Below are 22,437 nucleotides of genomic sequence, written 5' to 3'. Positions count from 1 at the left end.
TGTGAGTCTCTTGAGTGTGTGGAAGAGATTTGTTACTTGAAAGACATGTTATGTGCTTTGAGCTGGGTAGCTCTGTGGCTAGAGTGAGGAGTGTTTGGAAGAAGCTTAGGGAGTTGTTGCCTCTCCTGACATTGAGAGACCTCTCCCTCCGTGCTAAGGGATCTTTGTATGAAGCATGTGTTAGGAATGTAGTGCTGTATGGAAGTGAGATCTAGGCAGTAAAGAAGAGGATAGTCATAGACTCAAATGTTCAGAAATGACAATGATTAGGTGGATGTGCAGTGTGTCCTTGAATGCAAGGCCATGGGGGGGGGGTCTAGGTTTATGATGAAAGAGTTGAAAGGGACGAGACCGGAGTGTATTGATGTTGTGATGAGGAGGGGTAGATTGAAATGGTTGGGGATGTGGAGAGGATGGAGGATGACATTTGAGTGCAGAAAATGACAAGTGTGAACGTTAGGAGTAAGGTGGCGAGAGGCAGACTGAAAAAGACCTTGGATGGAGTCATACAATGTGACCTCAGGGAAAAGGGACTGAATAGTGAGGCTGCCAGAGTTTGGGCAGCATGGAGAGCTGCCATTGGGTGACCTAGGCCAACATATGCATGCATGCTGAAGCCTTTATATATGAAATGAAATGGTAATAATGTGAAGTACTGGATATGGCTATGAAAATTATATTCTTTCAAGCAAAACCAGTATTACTAAAGATGGAAAAGGGACCTGAAGTCTTTACTGATGTCTTTAAGTTGCACATGCAATCATCAAAATTTTATAGCTTGAAATGATAGGTTATCAAGGGTGGCTTTGTTTCCCCTATGCTTTCAATCCCAACCTGGCAAAGTTGTAATAACTCTTGTGCTTCCTACAGTGCATGATAAAGGGGAGTAGGAGAGGGAAACTGGGGCATACTTTTTCCATGCATAGTGTTCCTTAACAAGATGTGATATCTGCTTTAGACCATCCCAACCTCATGTAGATATTGGATATACAGTATAATGAATTTGGATGATCAGTGAGGAATGATGATTTGGCCCAGCAACACATCCCACACTTTAAAAATTATTTATTTGTTTACTAATATTTTAGATATCTAGGCAGTGGGTTGTGTCTAGTGGTAGAAGTCTCATGTCAAAGACAGCCACATGTTAATATGCTACAGTTTGAGCCTAAGAGGTGGCTAAGGTTTTTCAAAAGTTTAATTGCAGCTAAGGATATGGGTGCATTATACAGTTTCGTTGGTCTGGACTGTGGTAGCCTAGCCTTGGATCTTTCCATACCTCAGTCCCTCCTGGGCCTGAAATGAGTAATGTGAGACAGGTTGTTATCATTTTTGGCTGTCATTTCACATATCCATTTCTGTCATATACTGTAATACTAATAAAAGTCATATATCAGAACTATTTTTATTCAGTTAGTCAGCTGCAGGTGTTGCATTAAGAGGATTGAAATATTATCATAATTCTGCCTTGGGAAATATTTCCTCTATTACCTCAAATTTGCTGCCTTGTACTTTTTCCCTTCTGGTTCAAGAACAGTTTGCTTCAAAGTTCCTTTCTACTTCCCCATCATCATCATCATTTATTCCAGTGTTGCCTCATGAGGAGTGTAGGAGCCCAGGGCTAGGCAAGTTGGTCCTGACATTTAAAATGAGAGTGACCAACCTTACTTATCCCTGGGTAGCATTACATGAGCAATAAACCCTAACCACCATTCAGTGGTGGATTTCAAGCTGGAATTTTATAAACATTTTTACCCAAATTTATGTACAGTGAAAATTTTACAAAACAAACAGAGTACTGTAAATAAAGTTGAAATTTGCATTCAGCACGTGTGGAAAGTGCTCTTAGAGTCTTGCAGTGGGGGTCTTGAACTCTTCCTTCAGTAGTCTCTTGAGTACCTTCCCTGTGGGGTTCCTTGGGATACTGTCAACAAACTTTATCCCACCTGTGAGTTGTTTATATTTAGCCACACGATCTGTAATGTTGTATCAAATTAAATTTCATGCAGCATCCATCTCTGGCATCTGGTACTACCTCTATGGCTACATAACATTCTTATGAGGTAATTATAATATTATTATGTAAAGTTAAAACTAAATTCTTCTGCCTACCATTAAATTGAACAAAGGAAAGTGGATGCTGCAGGACCTCCTTCCTCATTTCTTAAATCCATAGTAGATATAAGTCTTAATGACCTTCTCTATGCAGCTGGTAGGTATAAGCCAATTTTAGCTAATTAATAAATCACAACAAATTTCACTCAACAACACTCTATTCCTGCTGTCAAGTTGAATATAAAACAAATTGACATTTAGGTGTGATATTCATGTTATTTTTAAATCCCTTTTGTACCACAATACAGTACTGAACTGTTTTGTGGTACCTGTGTACTGTACAGAAAAAAAAAAAAATGTCTGTGGCACACCATAGAAACTGAGGATGGTACAAGCATACCATGCTATTCAATTGATATGTTGGAGGTGACTCAGAGTGCAGTACTGCACTTATATGATACCTTCATTTTTGCATTACCACCAGTAGTGCAGAGGAATGCAATCATATCACGATATGTCACAGTAAAGAACAGTACTTTGAAAGGAGACAGTCTACTCATAGAGTCCTATGGCTCACATTCAGCTGCATAATATCGTCTGGCAGTAGATGGAATAGAATACTGTACAGTACTACAGTCGTTTCTACCAAGAGAGAGTTAAGCTGTACAATACTGCAGTTATCTCTGCCATGAGAGGGTTGAGAATTCTTCTGTGCAGAATATGAATATGAAGCCCTCTCTTACAGTTTTGGCAGAGGTGAGGTATGGATGATGATGATGATGGTGATGATGATGATGAAAGTTTTCAGGCTCTTTTTCATCTTGGGGAATCCCTTCCAGCTTTGCTGGGTTCATCAATCCCCACATGATATGCTATGGCAATACAATTTTAAGTGATTTATTCCTGAGATCATAGACCTGCACAGTTTACTCCATGTTACATCGATTCTCTTGTGCTTAAACACTTTTCTGAATTTCTGGTTTTGTCTCTTGTATGGTGTAGTCTCTTCTACTTTGCAGTGTATATATTTTATCCATATGTACTAGCTGTTAGGTAACACATTGTTTTGGGTGATGAATTCTTAACATTTCTCAGGTTTCATCTTTCTTTTCAAGAGTACTTAGGCCAATTTATGCCTGCCTTACACAAACATATGATTTACCTGATAATTCCTTGCATTTTATACTTTGCTGTTATGCCAGATATTTATGGTTATGCATATCCAAAAGTATGTCCCATAAACCAGCCATGCACTATATTTTTCAGAGTATCCATCCATCCATCCATCCATCCATCATCCAATCCTACGTTGCCCCATGAGAAGTGTAGGAGCCCAGGGCTAGGCAAGTTGGTTCTGACACTTAAGATGAGAGTGACCAGCCTCACTCATCCCTGGGTGGCAATACATGAGCAATAAACCCCAACCATCTCTTGGATAAAAACCTTCACCGGCTCAATCCAATTGGAGTGCCATAATTACCCACTAAACCACTAGGCTCCATAATTGGTTATATGGTTACCACCCAGCATAGTAAATGGTTTCCTGATGTCCAGGAAACCATTTGGCTTGTCACTCAGTGTAGAGTCACCCTTAGGCAAAATGAAGAGGAAAGAATGAAGGATAGATAGACAGAAGAGGGAGTATAATGTCACCTGTGGGCAGAAGGATGAGGAAAGAATGAAGTAAAGAAAGACAGAAGAGGAAGGAAAGAAAGAAGGAAGGAGGAAAGGAAAGAACAGACTCTCGAGAGCAGCACTACATCAAGTGAATGGATGGTGAGTGCCCCCACCTGCCACAGAGCAAATGGTTGTATATAGTATTACTCTAATTTCACTGATGCTGTAAATTAAGTTTAGGAGGCACGTATGTTTGGTTATGTGTACTTCTGGCAGCTTACAGTACCATATAACTTGCTACTGGCTGAAATGATCTCCTAACCCATCACCAGGAACTGTATGATGTGTTTGCTCCTTCCCCACTCCCTCCCACCCAAGGTAATTACATTTTTTTACAAATATAACATGGTGAAGGTATACGTTTTTTCTTAAATATGATGAAATGGTGTTATTTGTGCATTTTGAAAAAGTTTGTACACATCTGCATGTACCAACCTTGTTCACTTGATGACAACTCCCTGTGCCACATGATATCTGGTGGTGTCTGTTCAGTCCCTTTACCATAAGGACATTTTGTAGAACCTCTGTCCATGTCATCTTAGGCACTCTACCTTCCACATTCACACTCACAGATCTTTATACCTAATTTTCATCCACATGACTGGCTGAAAAGCATGATTATAAATGTCTATATGGGAAAGGATGATGTCCTGGAAAAAGGAAATTATAGAGGCATAAAAGTTTTGGATCAGATAATGAAGGTAATGGAGAGAGTTCTGAAAGGTGTGATAGTGGAAAGAATACTGATGAGATGCAGTTTAGGTTTAGGCAAGGCAAATGGACTACTAATGTGATAATCATTGTCTGACAGCTTCAGGAAAAACATATAGAATAGATGAGGCAGCTGCACTTAGTGTTTGTTGATTTGGAGAAGACCTTTGACAGAGTTCCTAAGGAGGTGGTGAAGTGGACAATGAGAAAGCTTGGGGTTGAGGAGTGGCTGGTTAGAATGTTCATGGCAATGTATGAGGGTGCTTGAATGCAGGCAAGAGTGAATGCAGGTTTGACTGATGAGTTCTCTGTGAATTTTGGCATGCATAAGGGTCAGTCTTAAGTCTCTTATTGTTTTTCATGGTGCTTGAAGCCCTCTCATATGACCTCAGAACTGGACTCGCAAGGAAGATGTTGTATGTTGATGGCATGATGTTGATCATAGAGAATGAAAGTGGAACAGAGGAAAGATTTAGAAAGTTGAGAGAAAGAATGGATTGGGTACAAAGGTTTGAGAGTAAATACAGAAAAACAAAAGTGAAATTAGCTTCATCATGTGCAATGCTTATGATAAGTGGGTTCATAAAAGATGTAGTGGTATTAGAGGTAGACTGCAAAATATTGCCGATTTCCTGTATGCAGTGTGTCAGGAACAGCACGCAGACTGAGAGGAAAGAAAAGATTTATCTTGCTGGAGAGTCTCTTTAGTGTGTGGAGAGCTTCTGTCATTTGAGGAACATGTTGTGTGCTGAAAGTGAGGCTGGAACAAGCTCAGTGGCTAGGGTTGGAAGAAATTCAGGGAGCAATTGCCTCTACTGACATTGGGAGGGCTCTTCCTCTGAGCTAAGGGGTTCTTGTATGCAGCATGTGTTAGGACTGTAATGCTGTATGGCAGTGAGACCTGGGCAGTTGAGGAAGAAGATATTTGTAGGCTCAAATATACAGTGATGATAATTAGGTAGACTTGTAGTGCATCTTTGATTGAAAGACCTGAGGGGTTAGAATTGTGAATAAGGAGTTGAGAGGAAGGATGGGACTTCAGTGTATTTGTTGTGATGAGGAGGGGTAGAAGATGGTTTGGTCATGTAGAGAGGATGGAAGGTGACAACTGGGTGAAGGGGGTGAGAGATGTGCACGTTAAGGATAGAGTTATGAGAGGTAGACCAAATAAGACGTGGAATGAGGTCGTAGAGTGTGACATCAAGGATGAGGGACTGAACAGGGAGATTGCCGGAGATTGAGCAGCATGGAGAGCCAGCATCAGGTGACCAAGCCTGACACATTATCCATGTAAATTTTCCTTTATGCATCACTTCACCACAGCTACTCAATTGCAATTCTGCCATTTGCAGCTCACATCCAGGGAAGAACTGCACATCCATCTAGCCATCCTCATCTCTCTACCCTCATATATACAGACATTGTCCTTCTCTACTGGCCAAGTTTTGCTACTATACAACAACAAATTTATAACAGATGCACCTGGACTACAGCAACCTATCTTTGTTCCCTCCTTTACCCTGAACTTTCTGAGCTCCTGAAGGGGTAATCAGTGACTTCCTGTTAGTTTTTTTTTTCTCCTCTACTCACCTGCAACATATCTCTGTAAGTGGGTTTCCTTAAGGGTTGAATTAGGCTTAAGAACAACATAGGCACGTGGCACTTCCCCTTTGGAGTGGTGAGGGATGCCTACAACTGCCGCATCAGCCACATGAGGGTTAAGAAGCAACACTCTTTCCAGCTCAGAGGGTACCACCTGCAGGCACACACAGAACACATAAAAAAAAGGAAGTTTAGAATTGATGATTAATTTGATTTTTGACTTGGGTAAGTAACACACTCAGGTTCCTAAGACTCATTCAGCTGAATTAAAATAATCTGGCACAGACATGGCCTTGAAAGGCTTAATGTAATGTATAATAAACAAGCAAAAGAAAATAGAAGACTACAATCCTGGCTCAGTCCTACAAAAATAAAAAAAGGTAAGAACACCCAACAAGTTATGGGGCTCTTATGAGAGTATTCCATAACTACATTGATGTTATGTTTCCTTGCATCATTGTTTTAGTTTTGTCAGTGATTCAGGTAGTTTTTCCACCTTGTACTTGCCAGTTTATGTTTACTTTCCAGGTTGCACTGATTCCTGATTGGCCTTCATTGCAGTCAAATAGCTACAGTAATCACCATTTCTCATTCACACCTCCTTATACTACCCTGGTGGCCTTTGACCATGATGAGGTCCTTTATCCTGTTGGTGACACCCCCTGGGGAGAAGAGGAAAGAATACCACTCAAGTATCACTGCTTGTCATAAGAGGTGACTAAATGGGGTCTTTTTGTCTCAGTTTTTCCCCCCTTGCCGTCTTCTTCTCTTCTGTCCAACCTCTCTTCTTGATATTTTCATGTTTCCTATGTTCTTTATTTTCCATCTACTCCTATCAGGTTAGACATTTGGTTGTATGGCATGAAAACTTTAAGGACCTCCCACTGACATTATCCTCTACCGTGCCTTCTATATTCCTTACTACATCATCAGATCATAACATAGCGCCATATGATCTTTGCTGTCTGGCATTTGGATTTCATTTACTCACTTATTCCTGTTATTGCTTAGAGGAGGCTGTTAGCATCATAGTAGCCAGTGCCATTCCTTGCTGTCAGGAATATATTGTACTCTTACAGTCTCACTTTTACTCTTCATTTTTACCTCATACTTACCTGATACACTTTGGCTTTTGAGGAGTCCTTTATCCTCTCTGTAATGCAGAGGTTGTCACCAACATCATCATCAAATTCATGTCTATACCTTTGTTTCATCTCTCTTCAACACCACTCGTCATTCAGATTTCCTCATACTGACCTGATGGCCTCTTAATTTAAAGAGGTCCTTTATCTTGTCAGTGATGTACAGTAGAGGAAGTCATCATCATCAAAGTAACCAATATTGCTTATGTGGACCTGTCCCTCAGTAATCATTTACTGTTAAGGTACTTCCTCTTTATTTAACACTAGCTCACTCTCATTCATGGCTCTTAACCTGATACCTGGTAACTTTATTGAGGTTCTTTCTCATTTTGATGATGTAGGGGAGGTCATCAGCAATATAGTTGCCAGTGTCATTGGTTGGTGGCAGTCATGTACAGTGCTCTGATAACACCACCACAGCTCTCACTGACCTGATAGCCTTTGACTTTGATGATGTCCTTAATCCTGTCAGTGATGTAGAGGAATTCATCAGCATCATAATAGCCAATATCGCCCGTGTGAACCCATCCTTCTTTGTCAATCATGGCAGCAGTGGCATCAGGATTGTTAGCATAACCAAGCATTGTCCCAGCACCACGCACACACACCTCACCCTTCTCACCCTCTCCCAACAGTTTCCCATCCTTGTCCACAATCTGCCACACACCAAAGACATGGCAAGGTTATGGTTAGGTCCATCCTCATGCAAAAGTGTAGCATATTAAATTAAAATAAGATAGTTTATTGGCATAAAAAAATAGTGCATGCTATACTGTTACGATGGTTCATCATTATAATTCACTTAGAATACCAGTAATCTGAAGTATGAATTTATTGTTAAAGATGAAGTAAGTAACACACTAAACTTCAGAAGCCAACTGCATTAACTTTTTCAGTCAGAGAGGTTTCTCTCAGGCTGGGTAACAGCATCTGGCAGCAATTTCAATAAAAAACAAATAATGTTCTCTGAATGGGCATTGTCTCTAACTCTCTCAGTGTAGGAGACCTCTCATAAATTGAATGAAGCCACATAGTGGTGGACATTGTATCTATCTCCGTCACTGTGAGTAGTCTCTTCTAAACTGAATGAAGTAACGTGGTGGTAAGATAATACTGTAATACAAAAGATGTCCTCTGAGTAAAGATGTTAACAGAGAGTATTTCTTACCTCTCCAGTTTAAGAAGTCTGTCTTAAAGCTGAGAAAGATCTTCTGACAGAAGCCCCCCTCAAAATGAAATGTTCTCAGACTTAGGGAGTTAAAAAAATGAGATGATCAGGAATGGAGGATATTACACGTATATAACCTGTATACACTAACTCCTCCCTGTCTGTTGCTCTCTTTTACAATAATTTTGTTAACAAAAAACAAGAGTCAAAATTACTTTAAAACCTCTCCCATAATAAAATCCTGGCTGCACCCATGGTACCTGCAAATCCAATATCACCCCATCAACAATCACTCCATCAGTGTACAGAGGCCTAGGGCAAAGTTAACACAGCCCAGTATATTTTAGAGCAGATGACAGACCTACTTCTCTTGATGGCTAGATGGCGTAACATGATCAATAAACCCCCATTCACCTCTTGGGGTTCAAGCCTGTGTTCAAGGATAGACCATCACTCTAACAGGGTGCTGCAACCACTCAAACACCAGGAAAAACTTGTGGTACAGTAAAACCTCATTGAGTCATATTAAATGGGGCTTTGATCTTGCTTTCTGAGTTATCAAAGCAATTTTCATCAGTATCCTCCTACCACAATCAAACATTAAAGCATTATCTACTGATATACAGGTATATATACAGGTAACCAGGTATTTTGGCCAAATATGTAACAGCACTGTTATTGAGATATAACACTTCTACTGACACTGTTTAGGTGATATAGGCATGAAAGGAGACCAGGCTTGGCAATGATTTTATATAACTGAGAATCTTCCAATTTATGTGTTTAAAAATACAAAGTACACTTAGTCCTTGAGTAACACGTGGTTGAGTAACACGTTTTTGTTCTAACGCGGTCATCATAATGAGACAAGTCATGTCAACATGTGGAAAAACTCGAGCTCACGCGGGAAGTCAGTTGGCCTGGCGACTAAATTTGAAAGTCGCGCGCGATGACGTCACCCTCTAAACTCTGGGTACTTTTCCTGGGCACATAGTTCCATTCTGTATGGGTATTGATCTCAATACCATACCCAGCCACCTAAGCCAAGAAGCCCTAGTGGGATAGGTTAGGTGTTAGGTAGAAAAAATTTTGCCTGGGAAACACACTGAGCATATTTTTGAGAAAAACCTATGGTTAGCTTTGAAACAACTGGGCGAGCATCGTTCCTGGCTGAGGGTTCCCGGTGGTGAGATGAATACGCATACAGAATGGAAATATGCTTCATGGGCACACTCAAGGCCAAATGGTTAGACAAAATTTATGGGTTTCGCAATTTCAGGGAATGAAATGGAACGAAAATGTATGCTAATCAGGGAAAAAAAAAAAAAAAATCCATGTGTTCTCGTGAGTTAGGGTTCAGTTCCACATTCTTCATTCGATTTCATGCTTCCCAACACATTTCGGACCAACTGGGCATATGGTTATCAGTCCTTTCTCATGCCTCACCTAGTTCTTACCCACTCATAATGGGTTTTGCAGTTTTAAGGGACGAAATGGAATGAAAATGTTTGCTTGACAAAAAGTTACTCTTTTATCCATGTGTTCTTGTAAATTAGCGTTCAGTTCTACATTCTTCGTTCGATTTAGTGCTTCCCAACACATTTCCAACTAACTGAGCATACGGTTATGTCCTTTCTCGCGCCTCGCCTAATTCTGCCCCACACTCATACTGGGTTTCACAGTTTTAGGGGATGAAATGGAATGAAAATGTTTCCTAATTAAAAAAAAAAAAAAAAAAACTTTCACCCATGGGTTCTCGTAAGTTAGTGTTCAGTTCCACATTTTCGTTCAAATTCATGCTTCCCAACACGTTTCGGACCGACTGAGCATACGGCTATAAAATCCGTTCTCGCATCTCACTGACTTTACCTCACAGTCATATGAGTTGCGCAGTTTTAGGGGACAAAACTGAATGAAAATGTTTGCTAACCAGAAAAAAAAAAAAAATTACTTCCATGTTCTCTCACAAGTTAGCGTTCAGTTCCACATTCTTCGATCTTCTTCCTGATAGTCTTGTATTTTTCGGATTACTTATGGGAGGTAAATAATCGTTTCATGCTAAATCTGTTTCCCCGTTGTTTTTAGCTGTGTTACACTGTGTCAACTCGTTTGACTCGTCAGGGTTACAGCAAAAGGGCCTGTCCTAAATGTTAACTACAATTGACCTAACCTAGCCTAACTATACCTAATAATTTAACCTAATCTAACCTAGCATCCAGTTGGGAAATTGGGAGACGAAAACCACCTTTGAGTACGTCAAGACAATCATAGGTATGGCTTAAGGAACATGATGATAAAATGTGGGAAGTTTTTCTGCAGGAAGTTGTAATTTATCACCCTTAAAATAGTCAGAAAAACACCAAAAACAAACTGGAGGAATATGAATTGAATTGGTAAGGTCCTTCTACTGCTGTAAGTAAAGCGTACGTTTACCGAAATGGCAAAAAAGTGTGGAGTACATGAAAGCACCATCATAACGATGTGGAAGGACCAGGAGAAGATAAAGATCGTGTGAAGGAAGTGATGCGAACCTTGTAGCACTGAAAGTTTATATTTGTCCTGAAGCTGACTGAGAAGCTTAGGCCTATAGGGCGTTATGTGGAGCGTCAGAGAAATTGTCATTTTTACTCCTCCTTACCACCTTACCCCACGTAAATTACCCCCACTTATATGCACCATCTGGTAAAACAGTGATATAATCATTGTAATTAAGATAACCAATGATATTAGAAACAGCATTAACAAAAAAGTCGGGCTAGGTACCCTTATATTGATACGTAGCTTCCCGGCATTCATTCCCCACCCCCCACCGATAATGTTATCAAAGTTTCGCCTTCTCATATCATGTGGCCTTCAGGAGAGACGTTAGGCCGTATGATTAGACTAAAATTTATGGGTCTGGCAGTTTTAGAGGACGCAATGGAACGAAAATGTTTGCAAACCCCCCCCCCAAAAAAAAAAAGTTCTCATCCATGTGTTCTTGTGTTAGCATTCCGTTTCACATTCTTCGTTCAATATCGATTTTCCCAACACATTTCGGACTGACTGAGCAGTTTAGCCATATGCTTAGTCTGTCTGAAAAGTGTAGGGAAGCGCGATATCTAATGAAGAATGTGAAACGGAACACTAACTCAAGAGAACACAAGGATGAATGTAATTTTTTCTGGTTAGCACACATTTTTGTTCTGTTTCGTCCCCTAAAGCCGTCAAACCCATGAATTTTCATCTAACCATTTGGCCTAAGGTCTGTCCTGAAGGCCACATGATACAAGAGATGGCGAAACTTTGACAACAACAATGGGGTTGAGGGGAGGGAGGAAAATACCATGGAGCTACGTATCAATTAAAGGGTACCCAGCCCAACTTCTGCTTTTGTTAATGCTATTTTTAATGCCACTGATTTTTTAAATAACAATAGTTACGTCTCATTGTTTTACATGATGGTGGGTGCAAGGGTCAATTTACGTGGGGTTAGGTTGTAAAAAGGGGTAAAAGTGAGTTATGAAAAGTCGCCAGAACACATTGTACCATTATACACACAAACATATTGTCTGAGTGACGCGGATTTGGGTACCACGGACCTTGTCCAGTCCCTATTGCCCGCGGTACTCGAGGATTGAGTGTACAGTATTAGCCATTCTGACATATTTGAAATTCTGACTTTAAAAGTACCAACTCATCAAGATATTACAGAATTCTAGAACACATACTGCATTATGAGAACTATGTGCAGTGACCACAAACCTTAATTTCATTGTAGGGGATGACTTTGCCTACTGAGTTAGGCTTGAAGTTTGGCCCACCATTAACAGCTACTGCAGCACACGTCTCCGTCAAGCCATATCCTGTACTCAGCTGCACACCCATCTGCCAGGGGAAGGTGGTGAATAAGCGGTTAGAAAACTGACCTGCAATCTGAAGGGATGTGAGCTTGATCCCTGGGTTGGACAGGAAGGGTCATGATTTCATGGTACTGTATTTTGATACTAGTCCTCACCCCATCCTTGGTGTGAAGAGAGGTTGGGATGACAATGATGATGCTGGTGACTATTGCTGTTGTTTCTTAACTTCAGTCTGTCTGATTAAGCAGACCCATTGACCACAGGGAAGCATAGTAACTACTTCTGAGGAGATCCAGTTCACCCTTGTAGTAGAGAGCATCTCACAGACCAGGATCAGTGTCCATTCCAAGGTGAGGTGCAAGGAAATATGAGATTTGGCTTCTGGGTGGATACTGCAGGTGCTCCACCCAGAGTGTCCAGTGGCATCTCATGCAGACTCCTGAAAGAAACTCATCTTTGACTAACCTTCTTTTCAAAGGCATCATGCGAGGCTGCGTCAAGAGGTGCAGTCGAGTAGAAGAAACTCCTGACAGAGGAGACATTGTACTTCTTCAACAAAGGTGTTTCATTCAGGAACTTAACTAGATGGGGCACTAGAGGAGACTGGGTGATCTGCAGTAGGAGTGTAGCATTGTAGAAGAATTATAAATAGCTGAAGACAATGGCATCAAGGTGAAACTTAAGATCTTTTAACATTTCCATATCATCTTCCTCCATACCCTTACTTATCCCTTCATCTTTCTGGCATAATTAGTCTTTCTCCATACCCTCACTTATGCCCTCTTCTTTCTGGCATAATTGGTCTTTCTTCATACCCTCACTTATCCCCTCTTCTTTTCTCCATACCCTCACTTATTCCCTCCATACCCTCACTTATTCCCTCTTCTTTTCTCCATACCCTCACTTATGCCCTCTTCTTTCTGGCATAATTGGTCTTTCTCCATACCCTCACTTATCCCCTCTTCTTTCTGGCATAATTGGTCTTTCTTCCTACCCTCACTTATCCCCTCTTCTTTCTGGCATAATTGGTCTTTCTCCATACGCTCACTTATCCCCTCTTCTTTCTGGCATAATTGGTCTTTCCCCCTTCACTGTTATATCCTAGAAAGAATTCATATCTGAAAGAAACATGCTATAATTCAGTGTTCTCAGTGAGATTTGAACTGTGAACCTTGCTAATGAAAAGTAAATGGTAACTGCAAGTCCTATATTACACCTTGGAGGTGTAGAAACTCAAGGCTGGGCTACCCTTGTCCAGTACATTTAACCAGTTTAATGTCTCTGAAGGTATTTAATGACTAGTAAGCATTCAGTCAGCTTGAAAATCAAGCCTTTGCACTAGGCCAGACCTTCACTTCAACTGGGGCACGCTAACCACTCAGCTGCTTAGTCAGGAAAACACATAACCAACATCACATTATTTAAGGAAAGCCTTTTCACAGTGTATTTTATGGGAATGTACTGTGACCATTTGGTATTAACACAGCATCATCTCTGTCTATCTGTCATATAATGTCTTAATTGTATAAAAGGTGGCCACAAACAATTAACCTCCATTTTGCCTTGTCTCCTACCATCTGGCTGTCCTCCCGCCAACTCACTGCTGTGTCTCTAAATATACCTCTCTACCCTATCACAAGCAGTACCAGTATTTTCAGGATACATTAAAAGTGCTTTAAGGGCACTTTTGTACACAACTTGCCTCAAGAACTCACCTTGTACCTCTCAATGGTCTCAAAGTATTTCTTGGGTGAGAACTCTGACAGAAAGACAATTTTCCTGCCGTAGTATAGATTACACATGACTATCTCAGTGCCGTAGAGGTGGGCCACAGGCATTATCATCAGCACGGAATTTACCAAACGTCGTACTGCCTGCTCCAACTCTGAAGCTACCTCTTCTTGATGTCTGCAAAGTTACATAAAAATTGTTTATTTTGGAAGAAGTAAATAGTGTAATTTGTTTCATGTTTCTTAAGCATCTGCCCATCATCACATTCTTTTATGTTCCATTAGGAATGGAGAGACATTGAGCTAAGCCACTCATTTCAAACAGTGAAGAGAAAAGCTCATCCCAGTGTGGCATTATGTGAGCAATAAACCCCAACCATTACTTGGATTTAAGCCCTTAGGCATCAAACAGTGTACACTGTTATACGTCCATTTTATGTTCAGTTATTTATCTTATCATCCTGTACATTCTGCGCTCTCTCTCTCTCTCTCTCTCTCTCTTATATCACTGCTATATATAAGGGATGACATAGATGGGGTTGAGTTAGGTCTAAGGCATGTGGCTTTCTTGTGTATAATTTTTATGGTTAACAGCTCAGGAAGAAGAAGCACTCAGAGAGTTGAGCATCCGTGCCCACCTATTAATGTTAAGGCAAGAACATTTGACTTTGCCCTGTGACCTTGACCTTCAACCGATTATTCTCAAAATTGAATTATTCTTGCACAATTCTTAAGTCTCCCACCAAGTTTAGTTCAAATCTAATCAGAACTTTGACTGACTTGTTCTGGAACATTGACTTTTGGCCTTTCCATGTAACCTTGATCTCTGATTGTTCTCAGAACTGAATCCCTTTATTTTTGCTCAACCCTGAACTCTTCTACAAATTTTGGTGAAAGTCGGAGAAAAACTATTTAATATATACTTGCCAGGTGACTTCGACCTTTGACCCATAATTTTTTAAAAACAGTAGGTCAACCCCTTGGCTTATCCTCAACACTTCCATGTAGTTTATACCCAAACTGTTGTAGTTATTTTGCTCACACACAGACACGGGTTGAAATTTGGCCTTGCCTTGTAGCCTGGTTCTAAAACTCTGATTTCTTCATCGTAGCATTACCTAGAACCCTTAAACGAATTAACTTTGGTCTAAATGAGATGAAAACTCAAAATTGACCTTGCTAGGTCGAATTATGACCCAACCCTGTGACCTTTACCTTTGACCTATTGCCCTCAAAAACAATAAGTTATCCTCATGGCTGCCCCTCTATCCCTCCACCAAATTTGGTTAAAATCAGATAGAAACAGTGAGCTAATTTTCACTGAAAACACACACACACACACACACACACACACACACACACACACACGTAAAGGAAAATTTAACACCTGTTCTCGCTTCGCAAGCGCGGTGGAAAAATAAAGTTATAATAGTCGATTGTGATGTTTGTGAGGCACTTATATAAGGGGGCTGTGTGTGTGTGTGTGTGTGTGTGTGTGTGTGTGTGTGTGTGTAACTGACAGACTGACTGACCTGTCGCGCATACGAACAGCAACGAGGCTACGATGGGAAAGCAGGACTCCCTTAGGCAGGCCTGTGGTGCCCGAGGAGAAGGGCATGAGGGCAGCCATCATAGCTGAGTCCAGACCCTCAGCCTGACAACACCAAGCACCTCAGTTACTCATCCGCCAATATATCAGATTATTGTTCTTTTGCATTTAGTTGGCAGAGATTTTCGTTCATCTGCATCCGTAGGTCAGTGGCAGGAAAGATAATGCTAGTGATCTGAATCGTTTCCTTAGCACTTCAAGACCAGTGTTAAAATCTGTTGTTTTCCTCATTAAAGAAGATGAGTAGCATATAACATGACTGATATATGACCAGTTTATGAATGACACGTGACATTAGATGGAACAGTAATATACAGCACTTCCAATTGCTTAAAGTATTAATAAGAACTGCTTCTTTACCCTTCAGCAAGAGGGTCTCTCCCTGGCTGAATAAGACTGTCTAATTAGAATAACTTACTGGCCGTCCTGAGAGGTCAATAAGCAACGAATCAGAATGTCTGGAAGCAGGACTAAAGTAGGGAGGAATGGTGTATTTTTTTTTTTTTTTACTTAACTCATAACTTGAATGACGTAGTAAGGCAATGGCCTGTGCAAACGCATTAACAGAGAGAATGTCAGTGAATATGTTGTGAAGCAGTGAATACCCGTGTGACAGGCGGTGCTGGGTTGTGGGTCATGAGGTCAGCCACTGTTGGCCTGCCTGGTGCAGTACCCAAGATCCACATCTTCTTGAGCGTGGTGGAGGGCAGGAGGGCGAAGGCAGCATCAGCAGTGTCCACGGCCCCCTCATGGACCACAGCCCACCGGGCACCACTCACATGCAGCATATGACCCAGCTCCTCTGTGGAGCAGAGAGTGAGAGTTGTGGATATATATATACAGAGAGAGAGAGAGAGAGAGAGAGAGAGAGAGAGAGAGAGAGATAAGACGGATAGTTAGAAAAGGGTTGGAAGAGAAGCTCAAAGTCAGCATTAATCACATTCAAGGCACCCTCATGCACCGCAGCCCACTGCACACCTCTCTCACGAATCACATAGGCAGGTTCATTTAGGAGGGGAAGTCAGGCAGGCTGAAGATGGGAATGAATGCCCCTTAACACACTCAAGGGCAGAACAACTCTTCTACATTCCATTCCAACTAACGGCACTGTTCATCTTTTTTAATACTGTACTGTATACAGCATAATATAAAAATTGGAGTCAGAGTAGCCTGAAAAAGTTAAATATGTAGAGGGCAAGAATTTCCCTCACCTGAATAAAAATGTCCCGCCTAAACAGCGCCCTGCCCTCTGAATGGCAGCTCAACCCTATTCATGACACAACACTTCCTTTATATTTTTGTTGTCTTCTTTTTTTTCCTGTACGGAATAACCATTTTGGGTTGCTATAACGCTTACCGTGTCCCCCTTCCCATCCCCACCTCCCACACACACACAAAAAAATAGTGTCATACCACTCATATCCCTGGGGATGACTTGATATAATTAATACGTACCTGCCTTTTCTGCATTCCGTTCAAGGCAACTAAAAATGTCGGAAATGGAAGACTTAAACCCCTTCCCCCACCCCTTCATTGTACCGGTATATGGATGTGGCAACCATCATTACAGTGGTGGTGTAAGGTCATTAAACCTTGCCCTCAACAAGAGAGTGGATTCGGTATTGCGAATGGGCCTTACTTCTGTAGTCAGTGCTTTGACTGAGATCGAAGAGCTTTGCTGCTAATCCTTCCACAGGCTTATGATGATGTTAATGATGGTACTTTCCCTTTCTTTTTTGCAGGCGGCAAGGAGTGCACGAGGAAGTGAGGAGTTTTCAAGGTGGTTGGACTGACACCAGTGAACAGAGACTACTACATGACCGTCACCCTTATTACCTCCATCCACGAACATTGTGTAGACTGTGGTAGTATTCATCTGGGCAGACTGCTAAAAAAAAAAAAAAAAAAAAAAATACGGTGGTGCGTTCCTGCCACGACATCACTGCATCAAGTAAAGTAGCAGTCTCAGCCTATTACACACCTGCATCGACCGCTGTGTTGGCGGGTACACATATGGCTCCGCGGTAAACGATGGCCAGGGCAACCAGTGGATAGTCCATGTGGCAGGGCATGAGGAACAGCACCACGCTACCCAGACCCACACCCGACGCTGCCAACCCACCAGCCACCCGCGGTATGAGATGACATAGCTGGGAGTAGGTCCTTTGCCGCCCAGTCTCACTCTCAACCTAATAACGCAATTCAAGATTATTCCTTCGAGATTATTCCTCTGAGTACTTTCAGCTGTAACTGGAAGTAATCCTGTCAGTCTAAGCTTCAAATACTATTCTTTCCTAGACTTTACAGGTTTCAGAACTATTCTTCCCTAGCAGTTCTCTCCTAGCAGCCAAAGGCGCAAAACTATTCTCCCCTAGTAGTTAAAAGTTTCAATAGTCTGCTATTATCTCCTAACTGTTCTTTCCTAGTAGTCAATGACTTCAAAAACAGTTTTCTTCTAACAGTCAAATTCTTCAAAACTATTTCCAAGCAGTCGGAAGCATAAAATTATTTTCATCTAGCAAAGGCTTCAAAAACCATTCTCTCAACAGTCAAAGGCTTCAAAAACTATTCCATTCAAGCAGTTAAAGGCATCAAAAACTAAATTAAGTAACCCAGTTCACCCGCCTGTCTTTAACAGGCTTAACCTGATAAATAACTGAAGGTAATTCACTCACACCCATATTCTCTTGTAAGGCAGTCTCTATTAAATTTAGGTGCACAGAGATGTACTCGTAAGTATACCCATAAATTACGGGATGCATATTATTATTATCAGATTTTGATTTAACAAATCACCTCCATGATGCCCAGTCCTCCACCATCAGCGTCCTTCTTTCCATCCCCGAACATTATTTACCTATATATTTCTCTATTCCTTTCTATCTCATCCCCTGGTTCCCTGTCCTCCTATCTCCTTCCACCTCACTCGCATGTATCTTACACTCTATTTTATTCGCTCCACACACCCACTCCATGCCAGGGCAGTAGAAAAAAAAAATCATATATATGTTTGCAGCTGTGTGATGTCATGCCTCACCACTGCTACTGCATCGCCATAGGAGGCCATCTGATGAAGCAGGAAATCAGCCCAGTTGTCGTCCGGGATGGAAGGAAGTGGGCCTGGTCCTGTGTACTGCAGGATGCGTCCCTGCCTCTTCTCACCCTGCTCTCCATCACCGGCACCCATCCTGTCGCTCATCTGAAGGTAGGCATCTTGTAAATATGTTAACTTTTACTCATTGACTTGCAGCCATGCATCACATTTGTTATAAAGTCACTGTATATATAGTGTGAGACAGGAGGAAAGTCGTCAAAATTAGTGATTCTATAGCAACTGTGGACAGAAACCTGGAAAATGGTCCCGAAGTACCTAATGGTAGTATAACATGTTTTACCCTAAAGGGCAAAAATTTCAAGGCCAAGATGAAGGTTGGTGGCGGTTGTTGTTGTCGAAAAAAGACCTCGTGCAGAGCTAGAAGACTGGTTTTGTGTTAAAGGGGTTCCCAACCTGGGGTAAATTACCCCAAGTGGGGTAATTTGGTCTTTTGTGAAGGGTAATGGGGGAGGTAACAAAAAAAAAAAATCTAAAAATCATACCAGTTATGATAGACTTTCAGACCTATACTAAAATTCAGAGATGAATGTTTAAAGTCATGTTTATTTGGTATCAGTGTTAATAATAAAAATAAATTACTCCTTGCAATAACTCTCTTGGTTTTAGCCTAACCTTTAATTAAGTCCTACATTCAAACTAAAATCTAGGCATCAAAATGTTAAGCAGCTAAAATGCAATTGTGGAAACATAAGCAATGAGGGGTAATGAGTGAAGGGAGGTGTGGAAAATGGGGTAAGGGGTAAATAAAGGTTGGGAACCCCTGAAGTGACCCTCATAGTAAGACAGTGTCACACATTAAAGATCTAGGAAGGCCATCATTTCACCTGGCCATATAGCCTATAGGGTCACAGAATCAGCAACGTGACGCCAGGCCCATTAACTCTTTGATGGGCATAAGGCACAGGGTATTATGTAGGATCCGTCTAATGAATCATGATGGTGAGACAAAGGTAATTACAGTGTTGATGATGACCAAACTGGAATAGTGACCTTAACTACTGACCAAGATCATGGTGAAAATTTGTTGCTTTGTTGCTAGAACAAAATCTATCTCCCCATCTGTCTGTCTGTCTATCTCACAGTCTGTCTGTTTGTCTGTCTGTCTGTCTATCCATCTATCTATCTATCTATTTTTCTGTGTCTACACACACATATCACACGCTATTGCAAGAAAAAATGACGTAACTGACTTTCTCTGAGTGAGGGAGTTAACGGTAACACTGGAAACAAGATGACGTGGAACCAGTATTTCTTCCATCGAGCCAGTTCGCCTGTTTTCAAGAATGTGTATTGGGTGCACTGAAGCCATATGAATATCAGAATGAAAACTTAAGGGTATCCTAATAATGGTAACGACATAACTTCGTGGAACCTATATATTTTTTTTCTAGTTTCCTCTTTCGTAATTTGAAGAACGTGCTCTTCCCATGGACATACTTAGCAAGATAACTGGCAGACTCAGTTCTTGCCTGTAGATCCAGCACCATACAAAGGAAAACTTAACGGTAATAACCAGACGGCGTTGAATCCGTATTTCTTGGTGCCCCATCTCGAAATCTGAACAATGTGCATTTCACTCGGAGCACAATTATTAGCACAATAACTTCAGCAGTGCTGCTTGAGAACCGGTACTGTCGTCAGAATTGGAGGCTTCGTAGCACTTCTTCCTTACTATGATTCTTTTACACTAACATGGCTCAGATTTTCAGACCTTTGCAGCTAATTTATCGTAGCCCAATCGCAGAACAAGACTATACTATGGGTCTGTATCCCTTTCATGGCATTTCTTCATGACTGGGATAACATTCTAGTGTTAGTCACTTGCTATAACCATGTATTCAAGATGAAGAGATGGAAATTTTATACCAGATTTGAATAAAAAGGGTATAGTTTCTTTCTGCGTATAGCACGTCCATGTTAATTTACTGGTTATTCATACAGACTGCAATTCTTTCATCTTAACTTGGTAGAGATTTCCATTGCTTTGCAGCAAAATAAGACAATACTACGCCCTTGCATCCTTTTCGTGGAGCTTATCTGTGACTAACATTATACCTGTAGTCTACAGCTAATCCCCCCACATAGCTCAGCATTCAAGATTGAGAGATGGTAATTTTACGCCTACCCGTATATCCTTTTTACTCTAACTTGACCTAAAATTAGAATCTCTAAAGGGGTGTAGAGCCACAGTATTGTCTTTTTCCGCCACTGTGCTACGTGAAGCCAAGAATTAGAATAGATATAATAAATGAATGCTTAAAAAGTGAGGTATGGAACTAATGAGGCTAGGGAATTGGTTAAAGGTACAGAGAAGCCCACGACAAGGGTCTGGAACTTTTTATTAGTCGACGCACATCTTTTAAGAGAAATACAGCGAAAAAAAAAAAAAAAGCTGTGCACATGGCTGGACCAGTGAGTTTTACGTATGCGTGCATAATTGTTTGGTTCATGTCACCAGGCTTGCTCTTGATAATTCTCCTCTTTCGTGCCTTCTCTGTCCTTGTTTTCTGAATCATACATTACCCAAGGGTTGGTTGGAAGTTATTGCTCACATTGTCACTCAGGAGCGGACGACTGATCTCTCTTGCTCGGGACTAAGAAATCTAGCTTCGATCCCCTACTCTCCTGACTGGACAACAATGGAGTGGATGGTGGATGAATGGACAGACATCTTCTCATCTGCATATATCATGTTATATCATCCCCAATATCCCTGAACTAAAAGAATTAGTTTTCTGAAACAAAAAATGTTAAATTTAGGATATGGATAAGTCATGAACAGTTAGACAATGTGTTAGACCCTCTTTGTTGGTATTTTAAAGGTAGGCCTAATACACCGTCTTCAGTACAGTAGCCGCCTTCTGAAGACCATATTTCCGTATATCTGAATAATCTCTTTAGTTCACAAGGGCCTAAGAAGAGATCAGAGAGGGGTTGTGACGTGAGTGGACTTGGCAAAATAGTCCTGTGCCTCTATACTGTATATCTCAGCCAAATAAGAGTACGGTAGGCTGGATCAAGACAAGGACGTAGGAGCTTCGATTCCCCTGTCCCCAACCCTAAAAAAAGGGGGGTGGGGCACATCACTCAAAAATGGCAGTCGGACAGGCGATCAAGCGTCAGTTGAGGCCTGTCTGTGTACTTACCTGAGTGACAGAATAAGACACCATTACGACTCTCCATCCTGTCCACCAGACTTTGTCGTGACCAGCACCATGTACTCTAGTGCTATTCTCTTGTTACCGTACATCTCAGTGGCAGAATAATACAACGCTACGGCTCTACGTCTTTTCTGTAATATATCCTTTCGTTAATTTGCACCCCATTTTAGGGTTGTCTCGTTACGGCTCAGCATTCGAGATGAGGATAGTAATTTTTGGTCAAGTGAATGTGGCAGAGTGTAGTTATACATCAGAAACCTAGAAATCAGTGTATAAAAGTCTGTCTAACGTTATACCTTCACTAGTAAGAAGCAGACGACACTGAGTTGCACCTTATCAGACGCAGTGTAGAGAATAAAATGGTTATCATGATAGCATTGCTGATTTCCCTCTGCTCCCTCCCCCTCTCCTCTGTCCCACTGCGTAGTTGTCATGATAACTGGGAGACTTTCTGTGCTATATACTGAAGCTCACTAATGCTGCCTCTTAACTTGGGTTATAGAAAGTAGCTTCTTCCTTCACTACGATGATGCCCTCTTTTATTTGTAGTTTTGCTTGCGGGTATCTGCCAGCTTGGACCCCTTCTCTAAAAGTCATAACAGTGATGATTATGCCTAAGGTTGTA

At 41.2% G+C, this 22,437-nt stretch overlaps 1 protein-coding gene across 1 annotated transcript; it reads right to left on the bottom strand.

Moving 5' to 3' along the window:
- Nucleotides 1–1,845: 1,845 nt before the first annotated feature.
- On the bottom strand, nt 1,846–21,821 carry LOC145398479 (uncharacterized). Its single transcript, XM_080271356.1, has 11 exons — nt 21,798–21,821; nt 18,574–18,735; nt 17,518–17,725; nt 16,142–16,338; nt 15,460–15,581; nt 13,913–14,105; nt 12,663–12,809; nt 12,100–12,222; nt 7,619–7,843; nt 6,034–6,199; nt 1,846–1,976 (listed from the first exon to the last, which is right to left on the bottom strand). Exons 1-11 carry the CDS (start codon nt 21,819–21,821, stop codon nt 1,846–1,848), a joined length of 1,698 nt encoding a protein of 565 aa, XP_080127482.1.
- Between the last annotated feature and the right edge of the window lie 616 nt (nt 21,822–22,437).

This window comes from Coenobita brevimanus, chromosome 45 (genome assembly GCF_032717465.1).
Source record: "Coenobita brevimanus isolate Jiangsu-jjx chromosome 45, ASM3271746v2, whole genome shotgun sequence".
Classification (NCBI taxonomy): domain Eukaryota; kingdom Metazoa; phylum Arthropoda; class Malacostraca; order Decapoda; family Coenobitidae; genus Coenobita; species Coenobita brevimanus.
Note: the sequence above shows the minus strand (reverse complement) of the source record. Positions and strands in the feature narration are given on the sequence as shown.

What these genes read in the sequence shown, in the direction of transcription:
- LOC145398479 (XM_080271356.1), bottom strand. Translation starts at nt 21,821, where the DNA reads ATGGTGTCTTATTCTGTCACTCAG. An exon ending in TGTCTTATTCTGTCACTCAG is followed by an intron (nt 18,736 to 21,797) that starts GTAAGTACACAG and finishes GCCTACCTTCAG; the next exon opens with ATGAGCGACAGGATGGGTGC. An exon ending in TCAAAGTCAAAGGCTATCAG is followed by an intron (nt 6,200 to 7,618) that starts GTCAGTGAGAGC and finishes GTGTGCCTGCAG; the next exon opens with GTGGTACCCTCTGAGCTGGA.